General features: G+C 39.9%; 3 protein-coding genes across 3 annotated transcripts; all 3 read left to right on the forward strand.

Moving 5' to 3' along the window:
* Positions 1–30: 30 nt before the first annotated feature.
* trabd (TraB domain containing) lies at positions 31–7,393 on the forward strand. The gene is made up of 10 exons (XM_026176565.1): positions 31–93; positions 642–682; positions 937–991; positions 1,482–1,648; positions 1,985–2,125; positions 2,494–2,604; positions 2,704–2,843; positions 3,724–3,896; positions 5,185–5,281; positions 5,398–7,393. Exons 2-10 carry the CDS (start codon positions 659–661, stop codon positions 5,567–5,569), a joined length of 1,080 nt encoding a protein of 359 aa, XP_026032350.1. The 5' UTR covers positions 31–93; positions 642–658; the 3' UTR covers positions 5,570–7,393.
* A 177-nt stretch (positions 7,394–7,570) lies between these two features.
* Positions 7,571–13,777, forward strand: selenoo1 (selenoprotein O1). Its single transcript, XM_026176563.1, has 9 exons — positions 7,571–8,218; positions 8,469–8,672; positions 8,760–8,937; positions 9,167–9,297; positions 9,449–9,726; positions 9,900–10,068; positions 11,764–11,949; positions 12,180–12,336; positions 12,538–13,777. The coding sequence occupies exons 1-9, from the start codon at positions 7,665–7,667 to the stop codon at positions 12,757–12,759; spliced, it is 2,079 nt and encodes a 692-aa protein (XP_026032348.1). The 5' UTR covers positions 7,571–7,664; the 3' UTR covers positions 12,760–13,777.
* Positions 13,778–14,499: 722 nt separating this feature from the next.
* Positions 14,500–21,269, forward strand: mapk12a (mitogen-activated protein kinase 12a). Its single transcript, XM_026176566.1, has 12 exons — positions 14,500–14,783; positions 16,787–16,916; positions 17,022–17,080; positions 17,196–17,307; positions 17,389–17,418; positions 17,555–17,602; positions 17,789–17,903; positions 20,048–20,119; positions 20,239–20,318; positions 20,524–20,602; positions 20,693–20,866; positions 20,981–21,269. The coding sequence occupies exons 1-12, from the start codon at positions 14,665–14,667 to the stop codon at positions 21,058–21,060; spliced, it is 1,098 nt and encodes a 365-aa protein (XP_026032351.1). The 5' UTR covers positions 14,500–14,664; the 3' UTR covers positions 21,061–21,269.
* The last annotated feature ends 990 nt before the right edge of the window (positions 21,270–22,259 follow it).

A 22,259-nucleotide genomic window follows, 5' to 3' on the forward strand; every position in this document is an offset into this window, starting at 1 on the left:
CTACATGTACCAGAATGCACCGCGGCTGTCAGATACAGCCTGACACTGTGCTGCTGTACTAGCGGAGAGCACTCTGGCAGAAGGGCCGACTTAGTAAGTAACAGGTCTTTCTTTTTATAGACAACTATCGCGTATAGTATCTTATATCTCGTGTTTCAGATTCGCATTTATTTTTAAAAAATCCTCTTTTTTAAATTCCTCTAATGAGAGCAGATTCCTGGCGGACTTGTTAGCCCACATTAGCTTGAGTAAAGGTAGCTAGCCAAAACGAAGAGCCCTCGGTAACTACACGTTCAGTATTTAGCAGCTCTACACCTGGAAGTAAGGTATTGCACGTTAGACCTTCCACCGACTAGGCGCTTCTTCCTTTACTGCGCAGTTGTTCTAATCTTACTGATAATGCTCTCGTTTTAGATAACGGTGCCTCTTTGATTTAATTCTCTGAAATCAGCGGCAGCAACTACTTTAGCCAGCGTTGATCGCGTTTAAACTGCGTTTAGAGAAGTCGGCAGCTGTTGTCGTTACACATAAAGCAACGTCAGCAGTCAGTGAGGCTGTGCTGTGTCTACGTTACTGTCAGTGAACGCATCACCGCTCTCTGTGTGCGCCAATGACTTCCATCTGCTCTCTGTCACATACAGCTCCCAGGGCTGCAAGCATGGACCAAGAAAACAACTCGGAGGTTGGTAAAGAAACATGTTTTATTGGTCTGGCTGAAAAATAGGGTGTTTTATCAGGTGGGAGATAGCCCTGCGTCAGCCTCTGAGTTTTTAGAGTGATGTAACATAGTCTCTGTTGTTTCTCAATTGCCACTTATGTGAAGCTGCCCCACCTTTCTTAAACTGACTTGACTTGAGCAATAAGAATAACATTTTAATCTGCTGCTGATGTAAATAAGCCCACTATATTTAACTTTGTTGTTTCAATGTCTCACAGGACGATTCAGTCGGCCCTTCGGGGGACGGAATGCCGTGTCTACCTCCAGATCTTTGTGAGTTGTTGTTTCTTTTTCCCCCCCTTCTAAACATATTGTGAGAACAGTATTTCATGAGACAATGTATGTAGTTCCTTATCTTTAAGGGACCACTTGTTGTGAAATATTGTCTCACATTCATAACTTTTTATTACGAATATTTGAATGAATAAAACTGAATGTAATCCGAGACCAATGAATGCATCGGTATTAGGGGGGCACTGCAACAGGCATGTCATTATTATTGAAGTAAATCTAAAATAATAATAGTAATAACTTCAAGTAGCTTTCTATTGGTAAAATAGTAAGAACTCTATTTTTTGTCATTTAAATGCACGTGCTAAGGATTTTATTAGTGTATTCCTCTCAAAGGTACTTTTTAAATGTAAATTTCTACAATTTAGCATAGTGCATTATGTACCTTCCCTCACATAATATAATGGTTATAGTAAGACATAACTTTAATTGTTCTGTCAGTTTAATAAACTTTTATCCCTCTCCTGTATAGCGGATGGTGAAGCAGTGGAGTTGCTTTGGCAGTTGCGAGCCCAGCGCCGCCAGTCGTCTCCTGAACTCCCAGAGACGGTGTCTCGTCTTACTGCACCTGATGGAAGCATCTTATACCTGGTGGGCACTGCCCATTTCAGTGATAGCAGCAAAAAGGATGTAGCCACGGTGAGCCAATGAGGGGGAAAAACAGGACTGTTACAGAGCAGGAAGCCACTTAAACTCTTTTAAAATGTGATATACTGTTAATGGTAGGTGAAATTTTATGTGTAATTCTGTGTGTGTGGAGAAGCACACTCACAGAATTACATATTTAAATGTCGTTTCTTTTTATTTTCTTGTTTTGGCAAGCATAACCTGTCTCTTTTGTTCTTTCACATTGATTTCTCTTGTGCTTGCTTCTTTCATAACTGTTCATTTGCTTTGACATTCCAGTCTTCTGCTTTCTTATTCTGTATTTGTCTCTTGATTTTTCACACCGCTGTGCTCCTTCTCCTGGTGCAGACGATCCGAGCTGTGCAGCCAGACGTGGTCGTGGTGGAGCTGTGCCAGTATAGGGTATCGATGTTGAAGATGGACGAGAATACGCTGTTAAAGGAAGCCAAAGACATCAATCTGGATAAGGTTCAGCAGGCTATCAAACAGGTCAGGATTTATGAAAGGTGTTGGTTGTGTGAAAAACAGCAGTGGTAGATGAAGAGAGGTGGAAAAGGTCATAATGAAACAAAGACAGTGGAAGTACATTTATTCCAAATAAGGCAATGATGGTCAAGTTCTGATATTTTAAACTTTGTTTCAGTATGGTGTAAATATAGCGTTGAGTGTCACTTAAGAGTTTTGGGTTTGTTTCCTACTTTTTTGATATTTGGGATAAAACTTCTGAACTAACTTCTTTAGTTTCCTGTATTATTGTATACTTTCTTTGGGCTTGTATTACTGTCAAATTACTATGTACTTAAAGAATGACCTTGACCACTGGAAGTGGGTGTTAATTTATTTGCTCTGTTTGTCAGAATGGGGTGATGTCGGGTCTGATGCAGATTCTGCTGCTCAAAGTTTCAGCTCACATCACAGAGCAACTGGGCATGGCGCCTGGAGGAGAGTTTAGGGAGGCCTTCAAAGAGGTAACCCGTGCACACAAATGCAACATAGTGGAGAATAATTTGATTATGTATTATTATTTTTGTTTTGTTTGTTTAAAAACTTTTACCTTTCTCTTTTAGGCTGGCCGGGTACCTTTTTGTAAATTTCATCTCGGGGATCGGCCAATTCCTGTGACGTTCAAGAGAGCCATCGCTGCTCTCAGTCTCTGGCAGAAGGCCCGTCTGGCCTGGGGTCTTTGCTTTCTGTCAGACCCAATCAGGTATAAATTCATCTTGATCGCTTTCTGTCACACAGCGTCAACACGACTCTGTTTTAGTACCAAATATTCAGCGGACAGTGTGCATCGTTTCACAGCTTGCTCAAATACATGAATAATGCTGACGTTAGAGAAGAGTCATCATTCAGAGTTTTTGGCAAGAAGGATTATATTGCTCGCTAAATTGGTTCAGGATGGTTCAGTTTTGTGGAAACGTACAAAAGCAAAGTTGTGAAACAGAAGTTTAAATGTTAATGGTGAAATTTGTGGAAAATGGTAAAGCGATAATACCGTATTGTTTTCAGCAGTCTTTGCCTGGGTAAAAATGCAACTACAGTGTATATGTGTGAGAATCATGACTTGCTGTGTTTGTGTTTTGTGTACAACCAGGCAGTGAGCACTCACATTTTCAGAGTAACAGCAACGCTACCATTTCTTTCTAAATGATGATGTCTGTAAATCTATAAAACCATTGTGGCTTTCAGCAACTCTGAGATTGAACCTCAGAATTATAAAATGTTGGTTATGGAGACTTAAAGGAATACAAGTATGTTTTTAAAGCTTATGTTGGAGACCAACCAGGCAGTCTGATAAAGTTTATTTAAGCTTCATGCTTACTACTGTGTCAAAGTTCAGGAACTGGAATGTTGGTCTCTATACTGAAAACCTTAAATGTCAATGTTAATCCAGACTCTGCTAGTATTGCACTAAATATAATTAAGAAAATGAAATGTTTCTAAGGTTGCGTTGCATCCTGTATAAAGACGTAAAGTAGGAAGTGTTAAATTGTTTCTAAAACACCACAGTTATAGAACAAGACTATATTCTCTGTCCTGTGTCACTTCCTTTTCACTGTTAAATTGACTGCTGTGTCATGTTTCAGTAAAGAGGATGTGGAGAAGTGTAAACAGAAGGACCTGCTTGAGCAAACTATGTCAGAGATGATTGGAGAGTTTCCTGCTCTTCACAAAACCATTGTGGCTGAAAGAGACATCTACCTCACACACACTCTCCGACAGGCTACTCGCTGTGTGGAGTCCCCCCCTAATGCCCAGAGTGCGTATTACAATCCTCAAAAAGCTAGGACAATAAATTGGTTTCATCTTATGTTATTATACATTCATTGGCCAGTTCATTAGGTACCCCTGTTCAAATGCTTGTTTACACAAAACTCTAATCTGTCAATCAGATGATAGCAACTGTATGTAGGCATGTAGACATGGGCAAAACAATCTGCTGAAGTCTAAACTAGGCATCAGAATAGGCAAGAAAGGACTTGCCATAAGGTCTAAGTGTAACTGTGGATTCTAAGTGTTTCAGAAACTGTGTAACTACTGGGATTTTCCCACATGGAAATATCTAGTGTTTACAAAGGGCCAAAAAAACAGAAAATATTCAGTGAGTGCCAGTTCTCTGGGTGAAAATATTGTGTCTTGTTGATGACAGAGGTCAGAGGAGACTGGCCAGACTGCTTTCAGCTGATTAGGAAGGAAACGCTAACTCAAATAGATATTTGTTATAATCAAATTATGTAAAATATCATTGTTGGACACACATCATACCTCCAAGCAGATGTGCTACTGCAGCATTATACCAAAATGCAACTGTAGCTGTCATGTCAATATGGGCCCAAATCTCAGAGGAATGTTTCCAGCACCCTAGAAAATCTGTGCCGTGAAGAATTAAGGCAGTTCTGAAGTCAAAAGAGGGTTCAACTGTGTTTAACTAATGAATTGGCCAGTGAATTTCACGGTATAGTTTTAAAGTCTCTCTTTCATTCTTATATGGGTGTTAATTCCTTTTTTCCAGCCACTTATAAAATACTTTTTTGTCCGTTTAGTTTGCGGTTTAAAAAACATTGCTCAATATAATTGAAACTAAAGAGTCAAAACTTTATTTTAGCTGTTAAGTACTGTGCACATATCTGTCATCAGATATGTGGCTCAATTGTTGTGAAATCAGCTGACCAGTGATGTCGGTGTGGTTTTAATGTGGTGCAGACATTTAATGGAAATGCTTTTTCATTTTTTGTAACAGTAAGTCATTCTCTTCTGTTTTTGCTGAATAAACTTAGAAACTAAATCTGTATTCATTGTGAAACTACAAAAGAGGTTGTGGATGTTGTAGTTTGACAGTAACGCCTATGTTTTGCAGTAATGAGAAGTTTCTGAATAGTTAAACAAGAGAAAGCTTTGCAAATTCGGAGATCATTTCCCTGGAATAGTTGTGTTATTTTTAAATGTAAAAGTGGAGATGTACTCAGTTCCCCCAAATAACCAATTCTTTTATGCATCAACATTTCCGAGTGTAGACATTGTTTATGCTATCATTGTTCTTTTTGTAGAAGTGCCTGCTGTGGTGGTGGGAGTCGTAGGGATGGGTCACGTCCCTGGCATAGAACGAAACTGGGACAAGCAGCTTAATATTAATGAAATCATGAGGTATGTTTCGCATATTGTTTGTACGCAGTAAATTACACCATAAATCCATAAGCATAATCCTTTTGTGTTTGATTTGGCATTACAACCGTAACTCTGTGTGTCTCTGTCTTCCCTAGTGTCGCACCTCCCTCACGCGTTGGCTGGGTGTTGTGCGCTGTCATAAAGGGCGTCATGATGGGAATGCTGGGATATGCCTGTTATCGTGTCGGTGGAAGTTTAGGTAGAGCCCTGCTGTCTTTACCTCCAGTCCGATCTTTACTGGAGACACTGCGGCCTCTTCCTGCTTGACCCAACTGGTCTTCTCTAAGCCATCTGTGAAACAGAATTATGATCTATTAAAACAATGCATCCATCACCAATGGCCTTAAAATCAGGTGTCAGGTGAGGCTGGAGGAAGAGGGTTCACCAGCCCATATTGTGAACTAACAAGGACCTAATGGGGTTCAGAGCTCCCCACTTTATAATGATGTCTCTGTAGACACAACAGGGCTGTACTGCCAAAGAAACCATGACAGTACTCTTGAGTACCTTGCATATTTTGTGCAAATTCATGCATATATATATTTTTTTGTTTGTTTGTTTTATGGTAAGATTCACAAAGGCCAATAGTTCATTTTGAGTATATTTATATTTTCCACAGCATTCCTTCAAAGGACTCATGCACACGTTTTCTTTTTCATTATTATTATTTGATTAGCATCCTGATCATCAGGTTCACTGTTACTCACGGGCCCTGATATAGTGGGGGATTTTTCTGGGAGCATGCTGTTTCTTTAGTCCTTCATATAGTGCCGACCAGTATTGTTGGTAATTGGCTTGTTTCAAGTTCAGCACTTTATTAGAGACTGATAACATTTTTGTTCTGTACATGCAGTCTGGGAGAGGGGAAAAAAAATACAGCTATGTTAAAAAAGTGGAAAAATACAATATATAGTTATTGTATAGACTGGCCCACATATGTATGTAAGGAATACATGAAAATGATGTGAATCAGACTGAGCGTCATTCTCCTAATTCTCAATACGTTTTTAAAGCATTAGACAAACTTCACTGATTTCTTCTGTGCACCGTCCTGCCAACATCAACAAGACAAGTGCCTCATATTGGAGCTGCAGAAATGTGTGTTGTTATCTTACACGTGCAAAGGTTCAATGCAAGATTAAAGAGGATGTCTTTATGATATTACATGATCTGCCTATTTTCTAAATACTAAAAAGTTTGTGTTGACTTGGTTGCAGCTGAAATGATACCATACACCCATTTATGTCATTACCCATGCATACAGAACAGGTTTATATATGCCTCAGGAAGAGCAGTGCATCATCTATCAACTTCTAGAGTTGTTTATACCTCCAGTTTGGGGCCCTCTCACACAAATATATGCATTATATACAGAAAGTTGTCTCTAAAAACCATCACAAGGAAACATCCTAATATTCAGTGTGCCAACTGTACTTTTGGAATATATGCATTATTATTTCCCAGTCTGAGATAAACTCATGGACCGAAATGCTGAAAATTACAAAACATGTTTCTTTCTCTCAAATGAACCATCATGTTTTTAATGACTGTTGTTTTTTATCTTCTATGAAGGAAACTGAGCCGGTCAGATTTGGGAGATAAAGCCTTATTCTGTTATCACTGCTGCCTTTGAGTCTTACATTGCCCAACACTGAGCTGTATCTCTTGTAGAGCTTCTTACTGAGTTTGTAATCACTGGCTACATGACCTTCCCTTGAAATATGAGCTGTCCCATTAATAATAATCGAGTAGTCTAAACTGTACAGACATTAATTTCAAGGTAAAGTTAGACAAGTTAATTTCCTTTTATAATCCGAATAAAAGAATATGAAAGATTAACTTGAACTTGAAATCATAAGTGGACAACTTGCAAGCTTTCCATATTTTGGATAATTCATATAAAGTCCAACCTCTGCAGCATCTCCTCTGTGTGTGTCTCCCATTTCCTGTAGGAATCCTTGTATTGTAAGATTTTCTTCCTCAGCGTGTTGTACTGCCATTGATGTAAACACATAAACACACCAAGCAGTGAGATTTAGAAATGGAATTTATAAACATTTTAAGTAAAGGAAAAATATATTTGTCTCAAAACTGTTGTAGTCCTGTCGTTTTAATTTTATGCAAATGATTTTTTTTTAATTTAATTAATTTTGATAATTTATGAGAAAAAATATTTTAAACCTAAATAACTCTATTCGGTCAATGCAGTTCCGTATTTTCTGTTTGTTTCCGATCGGACGAATACTGTCGTTACACCGTATCTCACAAACATCCGCTGTAGCTTGCAGGATTATGAAAGCGTGACTAGTGAATACTTTTTAACTGCGCCAGCGGATAGACGCAGACAGATGGCCTGGTTTGCATGGCTTATTTAGGACCTAGGCTGGGACCGTCACGCGTCTTTCTTTCCGGTGTGTCCGCCTTAAGACTCGTCTCCACTGCCGGGATGGACGACATGGGTCTGGCCATGAGTCGTTCTTCGCTGGAGCGGCTCGAATTTGACAACGTCGCCCTCAAGAAACTTCCCCTGGATCCATCCGAGGAGCAGGGGGTGCGGCAGGTGAAGGGAGCGTGTTTCTCCCGGGTGACACCACAACCGCTGACCAAGCCTCGGTTCGTGGCCGTGTCCCACCAAGCTCAGGCACTGCTGGGGCTGGACGGAGAGGAGGTCGTGAACGATCCTCTCGGGCCAGAATATCTCAGCGGATCCAAAGTCATGCCAGGATCTGAACCCGCCGCTCACTGCTACTGCGGACATCAGTTCGGACAATTCGCCGGACAGCTGGGCGATGGGGCGGCCTGTTACCTGGGAGAGGTGAAGGTTCCGTCTGGCCAAGATCCCGAACTTCTCCGAGAAAACCCGAGTGGCCGGTGGGAGATTCAGGTGAAAGGAGCTGGGCTGACCCCGTACTCCAGGTACAAGGGGTTGCTTTCATTGTCAGTTTGAGTGGGCTTTGCAAGATTATGTTTAATTTATTTATTAGGTTAAGAATAAATGTGGCTTAATCTATTTTTATAACTCCACCAGAGAGATTAAAACATGAAAAATACTTTGATTCTCTGTTTTAACAGAGCATATGTGATTGAAGAAAGGCAATATTTGGCAATCAGATGCACCTTTTTTGCTGAGCATTGGAAAAAAAAAAAGTCCTTTTCTCTTCCACAGACAAGCTGATGGCCGTAAGGTCCTGCGTTCCAGTATAAGAGAGTTCCTGTGCAGCGAGGCGATGTTCTTCCTGGGAGTGCCCACCACCAGAGCAGGCTCTGTAGTCACTTCCGACAGCAGGGTCATACGTGATGTGTACTACAACGGGCACGCTCGCCACGAAAGATGTTCTGTGGTCCTCCGCATTGCTCCTACCTTCATCAGGTGGGTGCACATTACCTGACCTACTTACTCATATTGAGTTTCTATTTGTGTTTAAATGGGATTTGTTTGTGTTCACGGCCTGAGCAGGTTTGGATCTTTTGAGATCTTCAAGCCCGCCGATGAGTTCACAGGTCGCCAGGGTCCCAGCTATGGGCGCGATGAGATCCGAGGTCAAATGATGGATTATGTCATTGAGATGTTCTACCCTGAGATCCAACAGAACTACCTAGATCGGGTGGAGAGGAACGTAGCTTTCTTTCGAGAGGTCAGAGCATGAGTTACACTCTCACCTGTCAGCGTGTAGAGACAGTGAAATGTTGCAGCAAATCAAAAATTGTTATGTATTCAAGATTTTCTTAGCACTGTAGGCCTGGAATAACTTTGATAACATTTTTTATCTGATCCATAGAAAGAAGTTATGATGTAATATGCTCAGGGCTGTTCTCAGATTTTAGAGACCTGATGGGATTGCTGTCATCTCTTCCTGTATGTAGGTGGTGCTTCGTACAGCTCGACTTGTGGCTCAGTGGCAGTGCGTGGGATTCTGCCACGGTGTCCTGAACACGGACAATATGAGCATCCTGGGACTCACGCTGGACTATGGTCCATACGGCTTCATGGACAGGTCAGTGTTTAACTGTATGCATTTTAAAATATTCCTGTCACACATGTTACCATCATACTCATTAGGTTAGAGTCACGGAGTCGGAGTGAAGCCATAATTATAATACATTAATTATAACACATTAGGTTTGAGCGCTTCTTATTTCTCTCAGATTTGATCCAGATTTTATTTGTAATGCCTCGGACAACTCTGGACGATACTCCTACCAAGCCCAGCCAGCTATCTGTAGGTGGAACCTCGTAAAGCTAGCAGAGGCTCTTGCTCCAGAGTTGCCACCAGACCGGGCTGAGGCTGTACTGGAGGAGTACCTGGATCTTTATAACCGTTTCTACTTGGAGAACATGAGGAAGAAGCTGGGTTTGCTGAAGAAGGAGGACCCTGAGGACGAGATCCTGATCACCAAACTGCTTCAGACAATGCACAACACAGGTGGGACTATTTTGTGTACTGCTTAGAAAGAGAGTTTGATGTGACGAAACATTTAATCTAGTGACAGACTGAGAGTCTAAGAATGCGTGCATACGGCACTGCATATGAAACAGGAAAAATATTTAATGATGGATGTAACATTGTAATAACATTTTTCTGCCTCCCTTCTGCAGGTGCTGACTTCACCAACACCTTCCGTAGCTTGAGTCTGATTTCTTGTCCCACTGAGGAAAATAGCGAGGGAGAAGAGGACTCTGTCAAGAAAGCCACAGACCTCTTGATTGAGCAGTGCGCCTCCCTAGAGGAGCTCAAGGCTGCCAACAAGCCCACGATGGATCCACGGTGAGCTAGCTAATAGTTATACCGCTACACACACACAAGCCCAGCGTGTTACGCATCATGGCCAAATTCACTTATATTTTTACTTAAAACTATTAGAATAGAAATAATGACTGTGCCTGTGGTGATAATGTCAAATGTTTTGCTTTTTATTCAGTGTAGTTCATACTGCAGCCTCTGGGTGTCACTAGTGAGGCTTCATATACATCATGTCTTTTACATGCTGCTTCTTAAAGCAGCATCTGTTGATATTTTTGGTGACTTGAAGGCAGCAGAAAATGATGCAAACATTGATATTATTGTTTCCATGTATTCACCCATCGGTCAATCCATTCATTCATTTTTTAAAATTGGTTATCCATTTAAGGGTCAAAGGAGTCTAGAACCTATGGATACAAACAGTCACTGGACTCTTTATCTCAGTACCTTACTATGACGAGAGGCAGCGTGCACCTGAGCAGGTTGGCAGTCTATCTCAGGGCTAACACAGAGTGACAGTCAACTATTTATCCTCGTATTCTTACGTACAGCCAGTTTGGAGTCACTAGTTCACCTAACTGCACCTCTTTGTACCGTGGAAGGAAGCCGGAGTAGCCGGTGTGCAGTCACAGAATCTTTTTCCTGTGAGGCGATAATACTAACCACTGAACATAAAGTAAAATTATCACTCATTTTAGGTCACATGCCTATCCATCCAGCATTTTTAACTCTAAAATCTGTCCAGTATCAAGAGGAGAGCAGTAAGAATCGCAGTACTAAATAAGCAGGCAGGGATACTGTAACACTTTAACATAGTTTTTGGAAGCACTTCAGACCTTGTTTTGGTTTGCACCCATTGGGACTGTTTTTTCTTTTCTTTTGTTTTTTTGTTTGGGATCTCGGGAACTGAGACTTTTGGAAGTGATACCCATATTTGCTGTCTGTTGGATGTTATCAGAAACCATATGCCCTTCCCGGATCCTTTACACCCATATCACATGTCCATTTTCCTAAAACTAGACAAATGCTTCAACAAATTCAACATGGACAATAAATTACTGCCATCACTGACCTTGTTTGCCTTTGTTAGCAGCTGTTGTGCCATAATTTTATTATCCTTCTACTGCCTACCCAGCATAGCTTTCAAGATGGTCCTAAATGCTTATTTGAAGTGTTGTTGTTGGTTTTTTTTATTTGTTTTTGTTTTTTATGGGAACCTGTAATCTGATATTTTTCTGTTAAAATAGGATTCGAAAGTATTAAATTTGATTAAAATTTCTGAAACCCAATCCTTATCAAATTAATTTAGAAGGGTAATGGTACCTGTGATGCATTTTCCCTGAATGGTAACGAGTGTCTGCAGACTGGAGAGAACATTCGATGGAAAGAATCTGGAGCTCAAATACAGACAGAAATAGCTGAGCTCATTATTTAGCAAGTGAAACAATTATAAAGAAAATATTTAATTCTGCATTTTATGATGCCCCAAATTATGTGGAAGGTTGATCCCTGACTAATCTAGATATAAAGATGGACTTTGGAGTGAGTTTTGTGTAACCCAGTCTTTCTATGGATACAAACAGTCACTGGACTCTTTATCTCAGTACCTTACTTTCTCTCTAAACTCTTAGATTGCCTGCACTATGTCTGTGTTTTCTTTTCCAACATATTTATTTATTGGCCTATAAGAATTATAACAGTGATGTTTTGTATCCACAGTGAACTGGCAGTGCTGCTTTCTATGGCTCAGAGCAACCCAGCACTGTTCCAGATGATCTCAGACAGAGCAACAATCGCGAGGCAGTTAGAGCGACTCAGCAAACTAAAGGATCTGATGGAGACCACCCAGGAGGAGCTGAAAACCAAACAGGCAGAGGATTGGACATCCTGGATCACTCAGTATAGGTGAGACGGGGGCAAAAAAAATGAGTGAGTAAGTTTTATTAGCAAGGGACGAGAAAGAAAAGCATGGAAAATGAGAGCAGAGGAGGAACTGCATAGACCGGATTAGCTTTTGGGTTGTTTTTTTTTTAAATGTGCAAACAGACAGAAAAAAGAGGAAATGTGTGTCGAGGTGATTATTGTTCCTTTGCTGCACTTCTCTGAGGGAATGTTTTGTGTTATCACTGCCACAGGAAACGTCTGGCTCGTGAGCTGGAAGGCCAGAGTGATGTGCAGGCTGTGCAGGAGGAGAGAGTGAGGGTGATGGACAGCACCAACCCTCGCGTGATACTCAGAAACTACATTGCCCAGAATGCCATAGAGGCTGCTGAGAATGGGGACTTCTCTGAGGTCAGGTTCTAGTCGATTCTAATTTTTACTAGATAGAAACATAACTACCTTTGTCTCCTGTAGATTTTGGTAGAGAAATACAGACAACTTCCCCAGAAGCATTCACTGGAAATCAGACTGTGCTTCATTTACCCTTAATTCCCTTTTAAGTTTTTCATTTTCAGTGTGGTGACCCAGTCTCACTTCTGCTCTTTGCTGCAGGTCCAGCGTGTCCTCAAGGTTCTGGAGAAGCCTTTCTCTTCACAGCCAGGTCTGGAGCTCCCTGCGTGGGTTGGTGGAGGTGGGACCAGTGCAGAAGGAGAAAGGGATGAAGGAGAGGAGCAACAGCAAGAAGCAGCTACCGCTATGCCCAGAAATCCTGTGCCTTATGACAGCAAGCCCCCAGCTTGGGCCAATGAAATCTGTGTCACATGATCTTCGTAGTAACTTCCTTGACCGTGATCTCTCCTGCCTAAAATAACAAGAGCGTTTCAAAGTGTTTAAAGATAATTTTTTTCACATTTTTATAACTCTTCAGCTGCTGGACAACTTTGTTATTTTAGCAGGCAGTTTCAGGAAGGTCGGCATGAGGCACAGCACCTCACAGGCAAGCTGGATGGCACAAAACAGACAGCGTGTTGAGTTTGTTTCCACAAAAAATACAAATTCTATATAAAATTTAAAAAGATATACGTTTTAAAGCTGTAATATCATTTTCTGTATCCTTGTTTAACATTTGAGTCATCCTTAAATAAGTGGATGAGATTTTATATAAAATTTATATATGATATTGTGCAGTTTAAGCAGTATATTTACAGAAACTCGGGTCAATTTTTTTTCCTGTCTGTTTTGTGTTTAATAAGCTATTAATGATGAGTCAGGCAACAAGTCTTACAGTGGCCTGTCTGGCTCTGACAAACTGTGAGGTGACACCTCGACATATACCAAAAATATGTGTGTGAGAGAGTGAATGTGTTATGATGATATTATATCTGTGGCTAAAACTGTGTTACTACACATGATTAGGATGCCGCAGCCAACAAACACGCACAATATAAAGCAGATAAGCACGCACAGTATGTTTTCCTATATTAGAAAGCATTTTCTTTTGCAGCTGTCAAGACATTCATAGAGCCACGGATGTAATTTACTTTTTTTTTTTTTTTTTTTGTCTAGTAACCAAGTTTAGTGAAGGACAAACGAGAACAGGATGTTGCGATTTACTTTCTTCAGGTTGTGGCTGCACAGAAAGAGGAAGTTATTTGTAGAATGTGCCACAAAAAGACTTTTTTTGTGCGATGAGTAGAAGACAGCCACAGCCATTCATAGATTTGTATTAACTGTACTACATACGCAACAGCACTACTCATCACATGTTGCGCCTTTTTGGTGAATATGCTTTATGTGAAATGTCCGTTGGAGCTCTTCTAACAGAATCAATAAACTGAGTGATCAAGAGTCATTGTGTCTTTGTTTTTTTTATTTTACTTCGTGGCATACCTGCAGTTCAGTTACAGAAGGAAACTCCACGTCCATGTCTGCGTAACATTTTAATGTTGTCACTGTTTCTTAATCTCTCAAATAATAAATTTCCTCCTGTGTAAATGTCACACAGAACACGTGACCATGTAACATTTCCAGTTTGGTTTTGTGATAGGCTTGTTTCCTTGTTCTGTTACCTGGGTGACACATTCAAGGATTTCTAAAAGCACAGCTGGTGCCTCCTGGCTTGAGTAACGTTCCTGTTCCAACACGCCTGAAACATTTGCTCTTTGTAGGCTCCTCCTAAATAGCACAATTGAATGTAGACTACGGTGTCGCAAACACGCAAGTTACAAAGACAACCGGATTGCGAAAGCCAAGGCACGTTTCACGCCAATTTCTTACTCGTTAAACCAACGAGTGACTCCATCTGTCCTGTCAGTTAAAGCATTGTCTACCCCTATTTGAACAGAAATACCTCATCATGAAGATGTTTACTCTGAACATTTTTTTATTTAGTTTTCAGTCAAGGTTGTAGTTTCTTCTTTAATTTGTCACTCGTTTGTGTATTTATAAAATGAAATCATATCCTTAGGTTGCTAAACAGGTTTTACGCACTTAAAGCGCTATGGTGCTCGTTTCTCTCACGTTGCCTTCTCTTCTTCACCTTTAATTGTAGGCCTACTACAGCAGGACTCGGGAGTGGCTTTTAGCGACCTCAGGGTGCGCCCTGAGTACAGCTGCGCAATGATCGCGGGTGAGCGCATAGGTGGGATCTGGGACAATGAGATCGTAACGCCGGAAGAGCCTAAACAAGTTTAAAAAGGGGCTTGTGCTGTACTGCCTATCGAGTTTATAATAGATAAGATGAATACGCGAATCAGACCGGGCTATCACCGCCTGGAAATTAACAAAACATCATGGGAAGTACCGGAGCGGTACCGGGATCTGAAGCAGGTGGGGACCGGAGCGTACGGGACGGTATGGTAAGTGAAACCTTAAGAAATTGGAAGAAACTATTAGCCGACAGCACTGCTGCTTGATGTGGAGCGGTGAAACAAAGAGAGCGACGGAACAGATGGTGCCCTACAGACGGCTGCACTGTGCCACAGTCAAACAAAAGAAAAAGTATCTACGGTCCGCTGAACACATGCTGCTTCACTTCCTGATATGATGGAGACACTTGCAGCAACACTACTTGCGTTCTACACAATCACCCTGACAGCAACAGAGCTTAATTATGAGCAGCACATTTGCGTGTGAAATGGCAAAGCTGAGCCAAGTTTAATAAAAGCACGATAGTAAAAAGCGGCTTTTCAGGCACCTTTGTGCGTCTCGCAGCATGCGGACCCTTTGTTATCAATGATTAACGTCTTGGGCGGACACTGACCGACTGAATACAACTTAATAACACATGAACAACTCCGTTCCAGCCAGAGATCACTGCCGAGCCACGTCAGAGCAAGTAGGTGTTTGCCTGTAAACACAGATTTGGACTAAAAAACACAATTCCTCAACCGAAGATAAGGAAACAACTTTTCAGTTACACAGCCTAACCAGGAATGTTCCTTGCCTAGATTTCCTCATACAGGAAATAATAAAGGGCTATTTTTAAAATTTGTCTCTCGCCATCGCATATGTATAGTGCTGTGCAGATATCTTGATATCTTTGCTTCCAAGAAACCAGACTTTCTTTAATATTTTTAAATGCTCTCTGGCATCAGTTATCCAGGCTTTCCGAAAGTCTATCAAAATTAATTGGCTTCTTTTTCACTAATTGCAAGTCTATAACTTGAATCTGACCATTTTCAGAGGAATGTTGACCTATGAATCATTCAAGCATAAAAGGAGGCACCAATGTTGAGTGATTAACCACTGTTGTGTAACAAACAACTTAACAAAGAACTGGTTTTAGACACTATCTTTAGGTGCTTCGATACTAGTGGCCCATCAAAAAAAAAACAACAACAAATAATTTGTTTCTATTTCTGTTTCTATTTAGCTGAATCTAAATAAAATCCCAAATATAACAAGAATGAAATAATATTTTTGCACCAACAAGGAAATTCCCAAAAAGCTATTAGGTAGAAACTTGGCCCATGTTGGTTTGGTGAACAGTGTGTGCTTTAACTGGAAAAGAATAAGTGGCCAGCTTAAAAAACTGTCTATAACACATGAGCAGTATCTGAAAGTCATGCCCTTAAGAAACTTGAAAAAATCCAGCAAACCCCTGACACAAGACTCGAGAGATGCATCTGGCACTTCAGTTAGTCCATTTACTACTTGCTGAAGCCTCATCAGAAATGGTCTCAGTGAAAGGATGGCTGTCAGGAAGTCATGAGGAATGAAAACAGGGAGAAAGGCCAAGGTATGTCAAACTACACTGAAAATCAGTGGTAACAGGTCCTGCGGAGCGATGAATAAGAATGTTTAAAGTTTTGGTTTAAATCCTCGATATATAAGAAGGAGGTTAAAAGACAAATACAACAGTGAGTGTCTACAGCCAACTGTAAAACACAGTGGATACTAGGTCATGGTTTGAGGTTCTATTCATGTCAAAACTGATGGAATTATGAATGCAAAAATGATTTTGATCCACCATGGAAAAGCACCTGGAAAGCATCGGATTGCCAGTGGCTTCATTTTTCAGCATGTCAGTGATTCTAAAAACACTGCTAATGTAGTAAAAGTATACCCAACAAAGAAGAGCTTTGAATGTCCTTGAAGAAGCAGAACTATTAAGCTTAAAGAAAGCTTAAAGAAATGAAAAGAAAAGCTTGCCTAAGAAACTTTAGGCTGTGTTGAAGAATAAAAGCTGTCATACAAAATATTGACTTTTATGTTTGTTAGAATTTCACAAATTCACATATTTTCATTTATGTTTGTACATTTCAATAAATCATCTGTTTCTAATTTTCCTAGCAAAATATTTAAAAAATGCAAGTTGTCTCGAAACGTTTGCACAATATTGTGTTCATATCTCCTTCAGCTCTGCAGGAGACTCAAGAACAGGAGCAAAGGTGGCAATCAAGAAGCTCTACAGACCGTTCCAGTCTGACATCTTTGCAAAACGGGCCTACAGGGAGCTGAGGCTCCTCAAACACATGAAACATGAAAATGTGAGCATAAAAAAGTCCAAACTTGTTAAAATGAGCAAACTAATGTCTTTATAGACACATGCCTCATATGAAACGTTGATTTGATGTCATTTCCTCCTGATGCAGGTGATTGGCCTGTTAGATGTGTTTACAGCTGACCTCTCTCTGGACAGATTTCGTGATTTGTAAGTACCTTTTCTGCCACTCTGACAGAAGCATGGAGATATTAAAACTGTGTTCTCTGCAAATCCTCAAGGACATTTGTAAAGTTTTAAATATGATTTTTTGTTATTTTCCAAGTTATCTGGTGATGCCCTTCATGGGAACAGATCTGGGGAAGCTGATGAAGATGCAGAAGCTCTCAGAAGAAAAAATTCAATATTTGGTTTACCAGATGCTTAAAGGGCTCAAGGTAAGGAGCTCTGCTTTGATCAGCTGCCAATCCATTATTACTATGTTAAAATATTCAGCTCGCTGCATTCCTTTATTACAGTATATCCATTCTGCTGGTATCATTCACAGGGTAGGCTCTCTTTAATATGTATTTTTCATCAAACATATATGTGAAATATGTGAAAAGTATTAAGATAAATGGTTGTTGGTGTTTCTCTTCCTACTATGGTGCGGCGTTGCTTGTCTTTTCATGTCAACATTTGCAGGACCTCAAACCAGGAAATCTCGCTATCAACCAAGACTGCGAGCTCAAGGTACACACGAACACACCCTGATAAAAAAACAATCATGTCTCAGTTTTTGTTTTATTTGCGTGCACTGTCAAAACGGAGTTCTGTAATAACACTGATAACTGCACGAGACAGAATTTCATTGACGTTTGTATGTTTTTATATTAAGTCCCTGCTAAGACTTTAATTTTACTTTAATGTTTGTTGCAGATCTTGGACTTTGGCTTAGCCAGGCAGGCAGACAGTGAGATGACGGGGTACGTAGTAACTCGCTGGTACAGAGCCCCAGAGGTGATCCTGAACTGGATGCACTACACTCAGACGGGTAATGTAGAGCTCATTCAGGGGTGAAAAAAAAAGTACTCTTACTGTGATCTTTCTATCTGTGTGTCAAGTTCAGCGCTCCCCATTAGCACCAAATCATTAACAGCACAAAGTGGTTGTTCTACTCACTGTGTGCTTAACTCCATTTCCTAGATGTTCCTTTGAACAGTGCCCGATGCTTGTAGGTGGAGAATATTAGCTTTAGGGAAAACATGGCAAAGTGTTTGTCTAGCTTTAATTTTAAATTAACCTTAAAGTGTGGGATTTTTGCTGCTGGGTCATTCCATTAAAAATCAATGAATCCCCTCTTTTCAGAGTACGTGGGGTGTGTTGAAATGTGGGGCTTTTTATGTTCTCTTATTTTTCCAGTACTTTTTGAGCTCTTTTAACTCCCTGACAGAAGATAGTCCCATTAAATGTTCAAAGGAAAAAGTGCAACAATTCAATTGGCAGGACATAGAGAACACCGAGTCTTTGTACCCTAAATGTTTGATCTGTTTTCTGCTAATTCGTTAGATGAAACTTCACAAAGCCAATTTTGGGTAATTTTCAGGGACCAAATGGGATAGGAGGGTGGTCAAATCAAGTTAAGGTCTCCTTTATGCCTCCATTCTGATGCCAGGCTCATCTTCTGTCTCAAAATATTTTTTTAATGTAATCTTTTTTTCATACTTACCAATTTTTTATTTTATATACTTTTTAGGGAAATTAAACTGACCAAATAAGCACTATTCATGTATGCAATATTCTAAAATGTGTGTTTTGCAACTGTGCAACTATCTGCGATTGGTCATAAGCAACATGCCCAGTGTCCATACATCACAATCTTGTGAAAAAAGGACTTTTCTGTCTGATCATCATGAGAGTGTAAAGCTTAGTCCAGATGGGAATATAATATAAAGAGTCAACATCTCAGCAAGCTTTGTGATCTGTTACTTTCACAAATGACACGTGTCACAAGACCTGCTGTCGAAAAGGTTTATGTGACAGACTTGGAGCAATGATTAAAAACTTGCAGCCAGACCCGGTTTATAACTAACGTTTACAACAGCAATCACATCCTGACCCTACGGCGACGCTTTCAGTGTTTGACCCAATGATGTTCATAGCAAAAAAAAAAGGGCAAGTTTTAGGATCCAGTAAGACAGTCCTGCAGAAATGAGAGCTATTCTCCAGTTCATGAGGCCCAGCTGAAAATGTTCAAGTTGTCGAGACAGTCGCCAAGAATGGCAATATAACTGTGACAACATGAGCAGTATTAGCAGTTAACACTGGTCCCTTTGTGACTGCTGTCTATGACAGCAGGTGGATATAGTGATATATTTGAGAAATAGATGTTGGGGTTCTCAAACAAACACAGAAGGATCCAAAAAGAGTACAAGTACTTTCATATTACGACATAAGCCATGAATGTTTACAGAAAGTAGACCTATTTAAGTTTTCTGTGGTTAATTATCAGAAAATAGACTAAACATCCAAGTTAGCATCTACACATTACAATTTGCAAAAATGTGATATATCCTGTGATAATTGATTCTCAGCTGGTTATAGAATAAATCTTAGTGAACAAAAGAAACATTTTGGCTTTAATTTGTAGGGGTTTTTTTTTTAGTTTGGAATGTTTTTGCTGTTTTGTCACAGAGTTTAAATGTGTCCAGTCCTGAAGAATTTATTTTTATTTACTACTTAAGTTATTAGGGAATAAAAATGCTGGAAAATAAGGCACTTAAACAGTGTCTGATATTAATCTATGTCTTTGAGGGGCCTGTAACTTGGACGATTTTCCCCTCATCCTAAACGGCACAGCAGATGTCTGTCCCACTGTTGCTAAGTGCTATCTCTCAGGGGATCGTCTGATTGTGGTGGTTTTCCCTCTAATGTTGTAGCATCTTTATCTTAAAATTTAAAGTGTCTTGAGGTGACTGTTGTTGTGAATTCACACAATAAATAAAATTAAATTAAATTGAGAAGAATGAATTAAAATATGCTAAAGTTATTGTACAAAAAGAAGATGTCAGTACTGTTAAGCCCGGTGTTGTCTTAGTTATTATCCACTAGGTGGGGCTGTTGTAACACTTTGTTTTAGAATGGATTACTAAATGTTTGGTGTTTTCTCAACTCTGCTTTTTATTTCTTCTTTCTCAGTGGACATTTGGTCAGTGGGCTGCATCATGGCAGAGATGCTGCAAGGAAAACCTCTTTTTAAAGGCAGTGACCGTATCCTTTCACCTTGTTGACTCACAAGTTATAAAACAAACATGTTGCTTTTGTCTAACCTAATATCTTTTTTATTGTACCTTTTTATTCTTATTTGAGCCTTAACACCTCTTCTTCAGACCTAGATCAGCTGACTGAGATCATGAAGCTCATAGGAACACCATCACAGGAATTTATATCAAAACTAGACTCTGAGGATGTGAGTTCCAAAAATGTGTAACTTTGTGGTCCTAAAGATTGTTGTGGTGCTTAGTTGTGCTTGAAACAATGACATTTTAGGAACTGGAGGCAGATTTGAGTGCTTTGTTGGACTTTAGTGGTACAGTATTAAGTTAATAAACACATACCTAATATGGATTTATCATATTTTATGCCTATTCGTTGTCCTCTCTGTCTCTTCTTAGGCAAAATCCTACCTCAAAAGCCTTGGAAAAGTGGAAAAGAAAGACTTTCAGAAGGTGTTTTCCACAAGTAATCCACAAGGTATTACATACTCAGGCCTTTAATTTGATGTGTTTTCATTTTGGTAAACAAACTCCAAATGGATTTTCTGTTGTCATCATTCTCACTCAGCCGTGTCAGTGCTGGAGCGAATGTTATTGCTAGATCCAGAAAAACGGGTAACTGCTGCAGAAGCTCTCACGCTGCCTTACTTCACTGAGTTTAGAGACCCAGACGAGGAGACGGAAGCACAGCCATATGATCACTCACTAGACAATGCAGAGCTGACTTTGGACCAGTGGAAACGTAAGAATGAAGGGGCGTATTGAGGTTGCAATTTCAGATGGACAGAGGCAAAAGGAGGTGGAAAGTGTGAGCTACGTGCTTTTGTTTAATATCCTGCTGTGCTGCTTTCTTTAGGTCACACCTTCACAGAGATCTTGTCTTTCAAGCCTGTTGTGCTGGAAGCCAAGGACCCCTCCAAGGAAACCTCACTGTAACATGCACAGAGCTGACACTGCAACCTGGAACCAGAACAAACAAACACGTTTTTTTTTTATGACAATCTCAACTATGAAAACTCAACTTAATGAATGTAAACTGGCCCTGTTCTCATAAGTGCAAGCTGCTGTGGGATTTTTCACGACAGTTAAATAGACACTTTATTTGTTCTAAAATAATAAATGTTTCATTAAAATACAAAGTCTCAGCTGCAAATCAAGTGGCTTTATAGTAACACGTTAAAGGACTGTGTGAGTACATATTACCCAAAGTTTATAGGTTCAGAAGTCTTTGGACAGATATGCATGAATATTAAACATCTGTGGAGAAGTTAATGAAGCCATTAACCTATAAACATCAGTCGACACTTGTGTCATCCCCGGTGGTGCTCTCCTCGGCTACAGCCCTGCCCTATAAGCTGTTAATTGTCATGGGTCCTCCTGCCTTTAGTCTAATATTCAGTAAGAGGAATAGAGCTCAGCTGGATTATCAAATCAAGGACAGCTTAGAGAAAAACTTTGAACACTGACAAGGAAACATGTCCACATGCTTCCTTGAGAGTATTGCCATGAAGTGGAGCTTTGAAGTGCAAATGATTTTCCTGTCATCTCAAAGATTTATTCACCTGTGATTCACCCTTGACTTTGGCAAATCAACCACCTTTAGTATCTCTTTTATCATTTTATTCCTTGTACTGACAGAAAACTTTACCTTAATCTAAAAGGTCACATGTGACCATTTGCTTGTCCATCTATTTTGTGTGTCTCTCCAACCAGAGCTTTGGCTGTGGAAGGATTCACGTCTATCTCCCAAAAATCACGTTCACTACTGATGCAAAGCCATTCACAAACGCATCGTGGCTTAAAGCAGATACTTGGCATTTTAATGTTGCATTTGTTCATTTATTTTTGATTTGTGCTTGAATCACAGAACCTGAAGCAAAACAGTAAAAACAACACAGAACTGTTCCAATTTCAGTTTCAGGGGTACAGATATTTTTTTCTATTAGTTCTACTGAGTCCATGACTATCTATCACCTGGTACAATTTAAGTATTCCCACCTTTAATGAAGAAGTTTAGTATTTTAGAAATAGAAATACTGAAATTCAATAAGAAGTTTTGAAAAAAAACAACCCATTGTTAATAGGATGCTGTTGAGTTAATTGTATTGTATTTAAAAGTACGATTATTAACAAAC

This window comes from Astatotilapia calliptera, chromosome 7 (assembly GCF_900246225.1).
Source record: "Astatotilapia calliptera chromosome 7, fAstCal1.2, whole genome shotgun sequence".
In the NCBI taxonomy this organism is placed as follows: Eukaryota; Metazoa; Chordata; class Actinopteri; order Cichliformes; family Cichlidae; genus Astatotilapia; species Astatotilapia calliptera.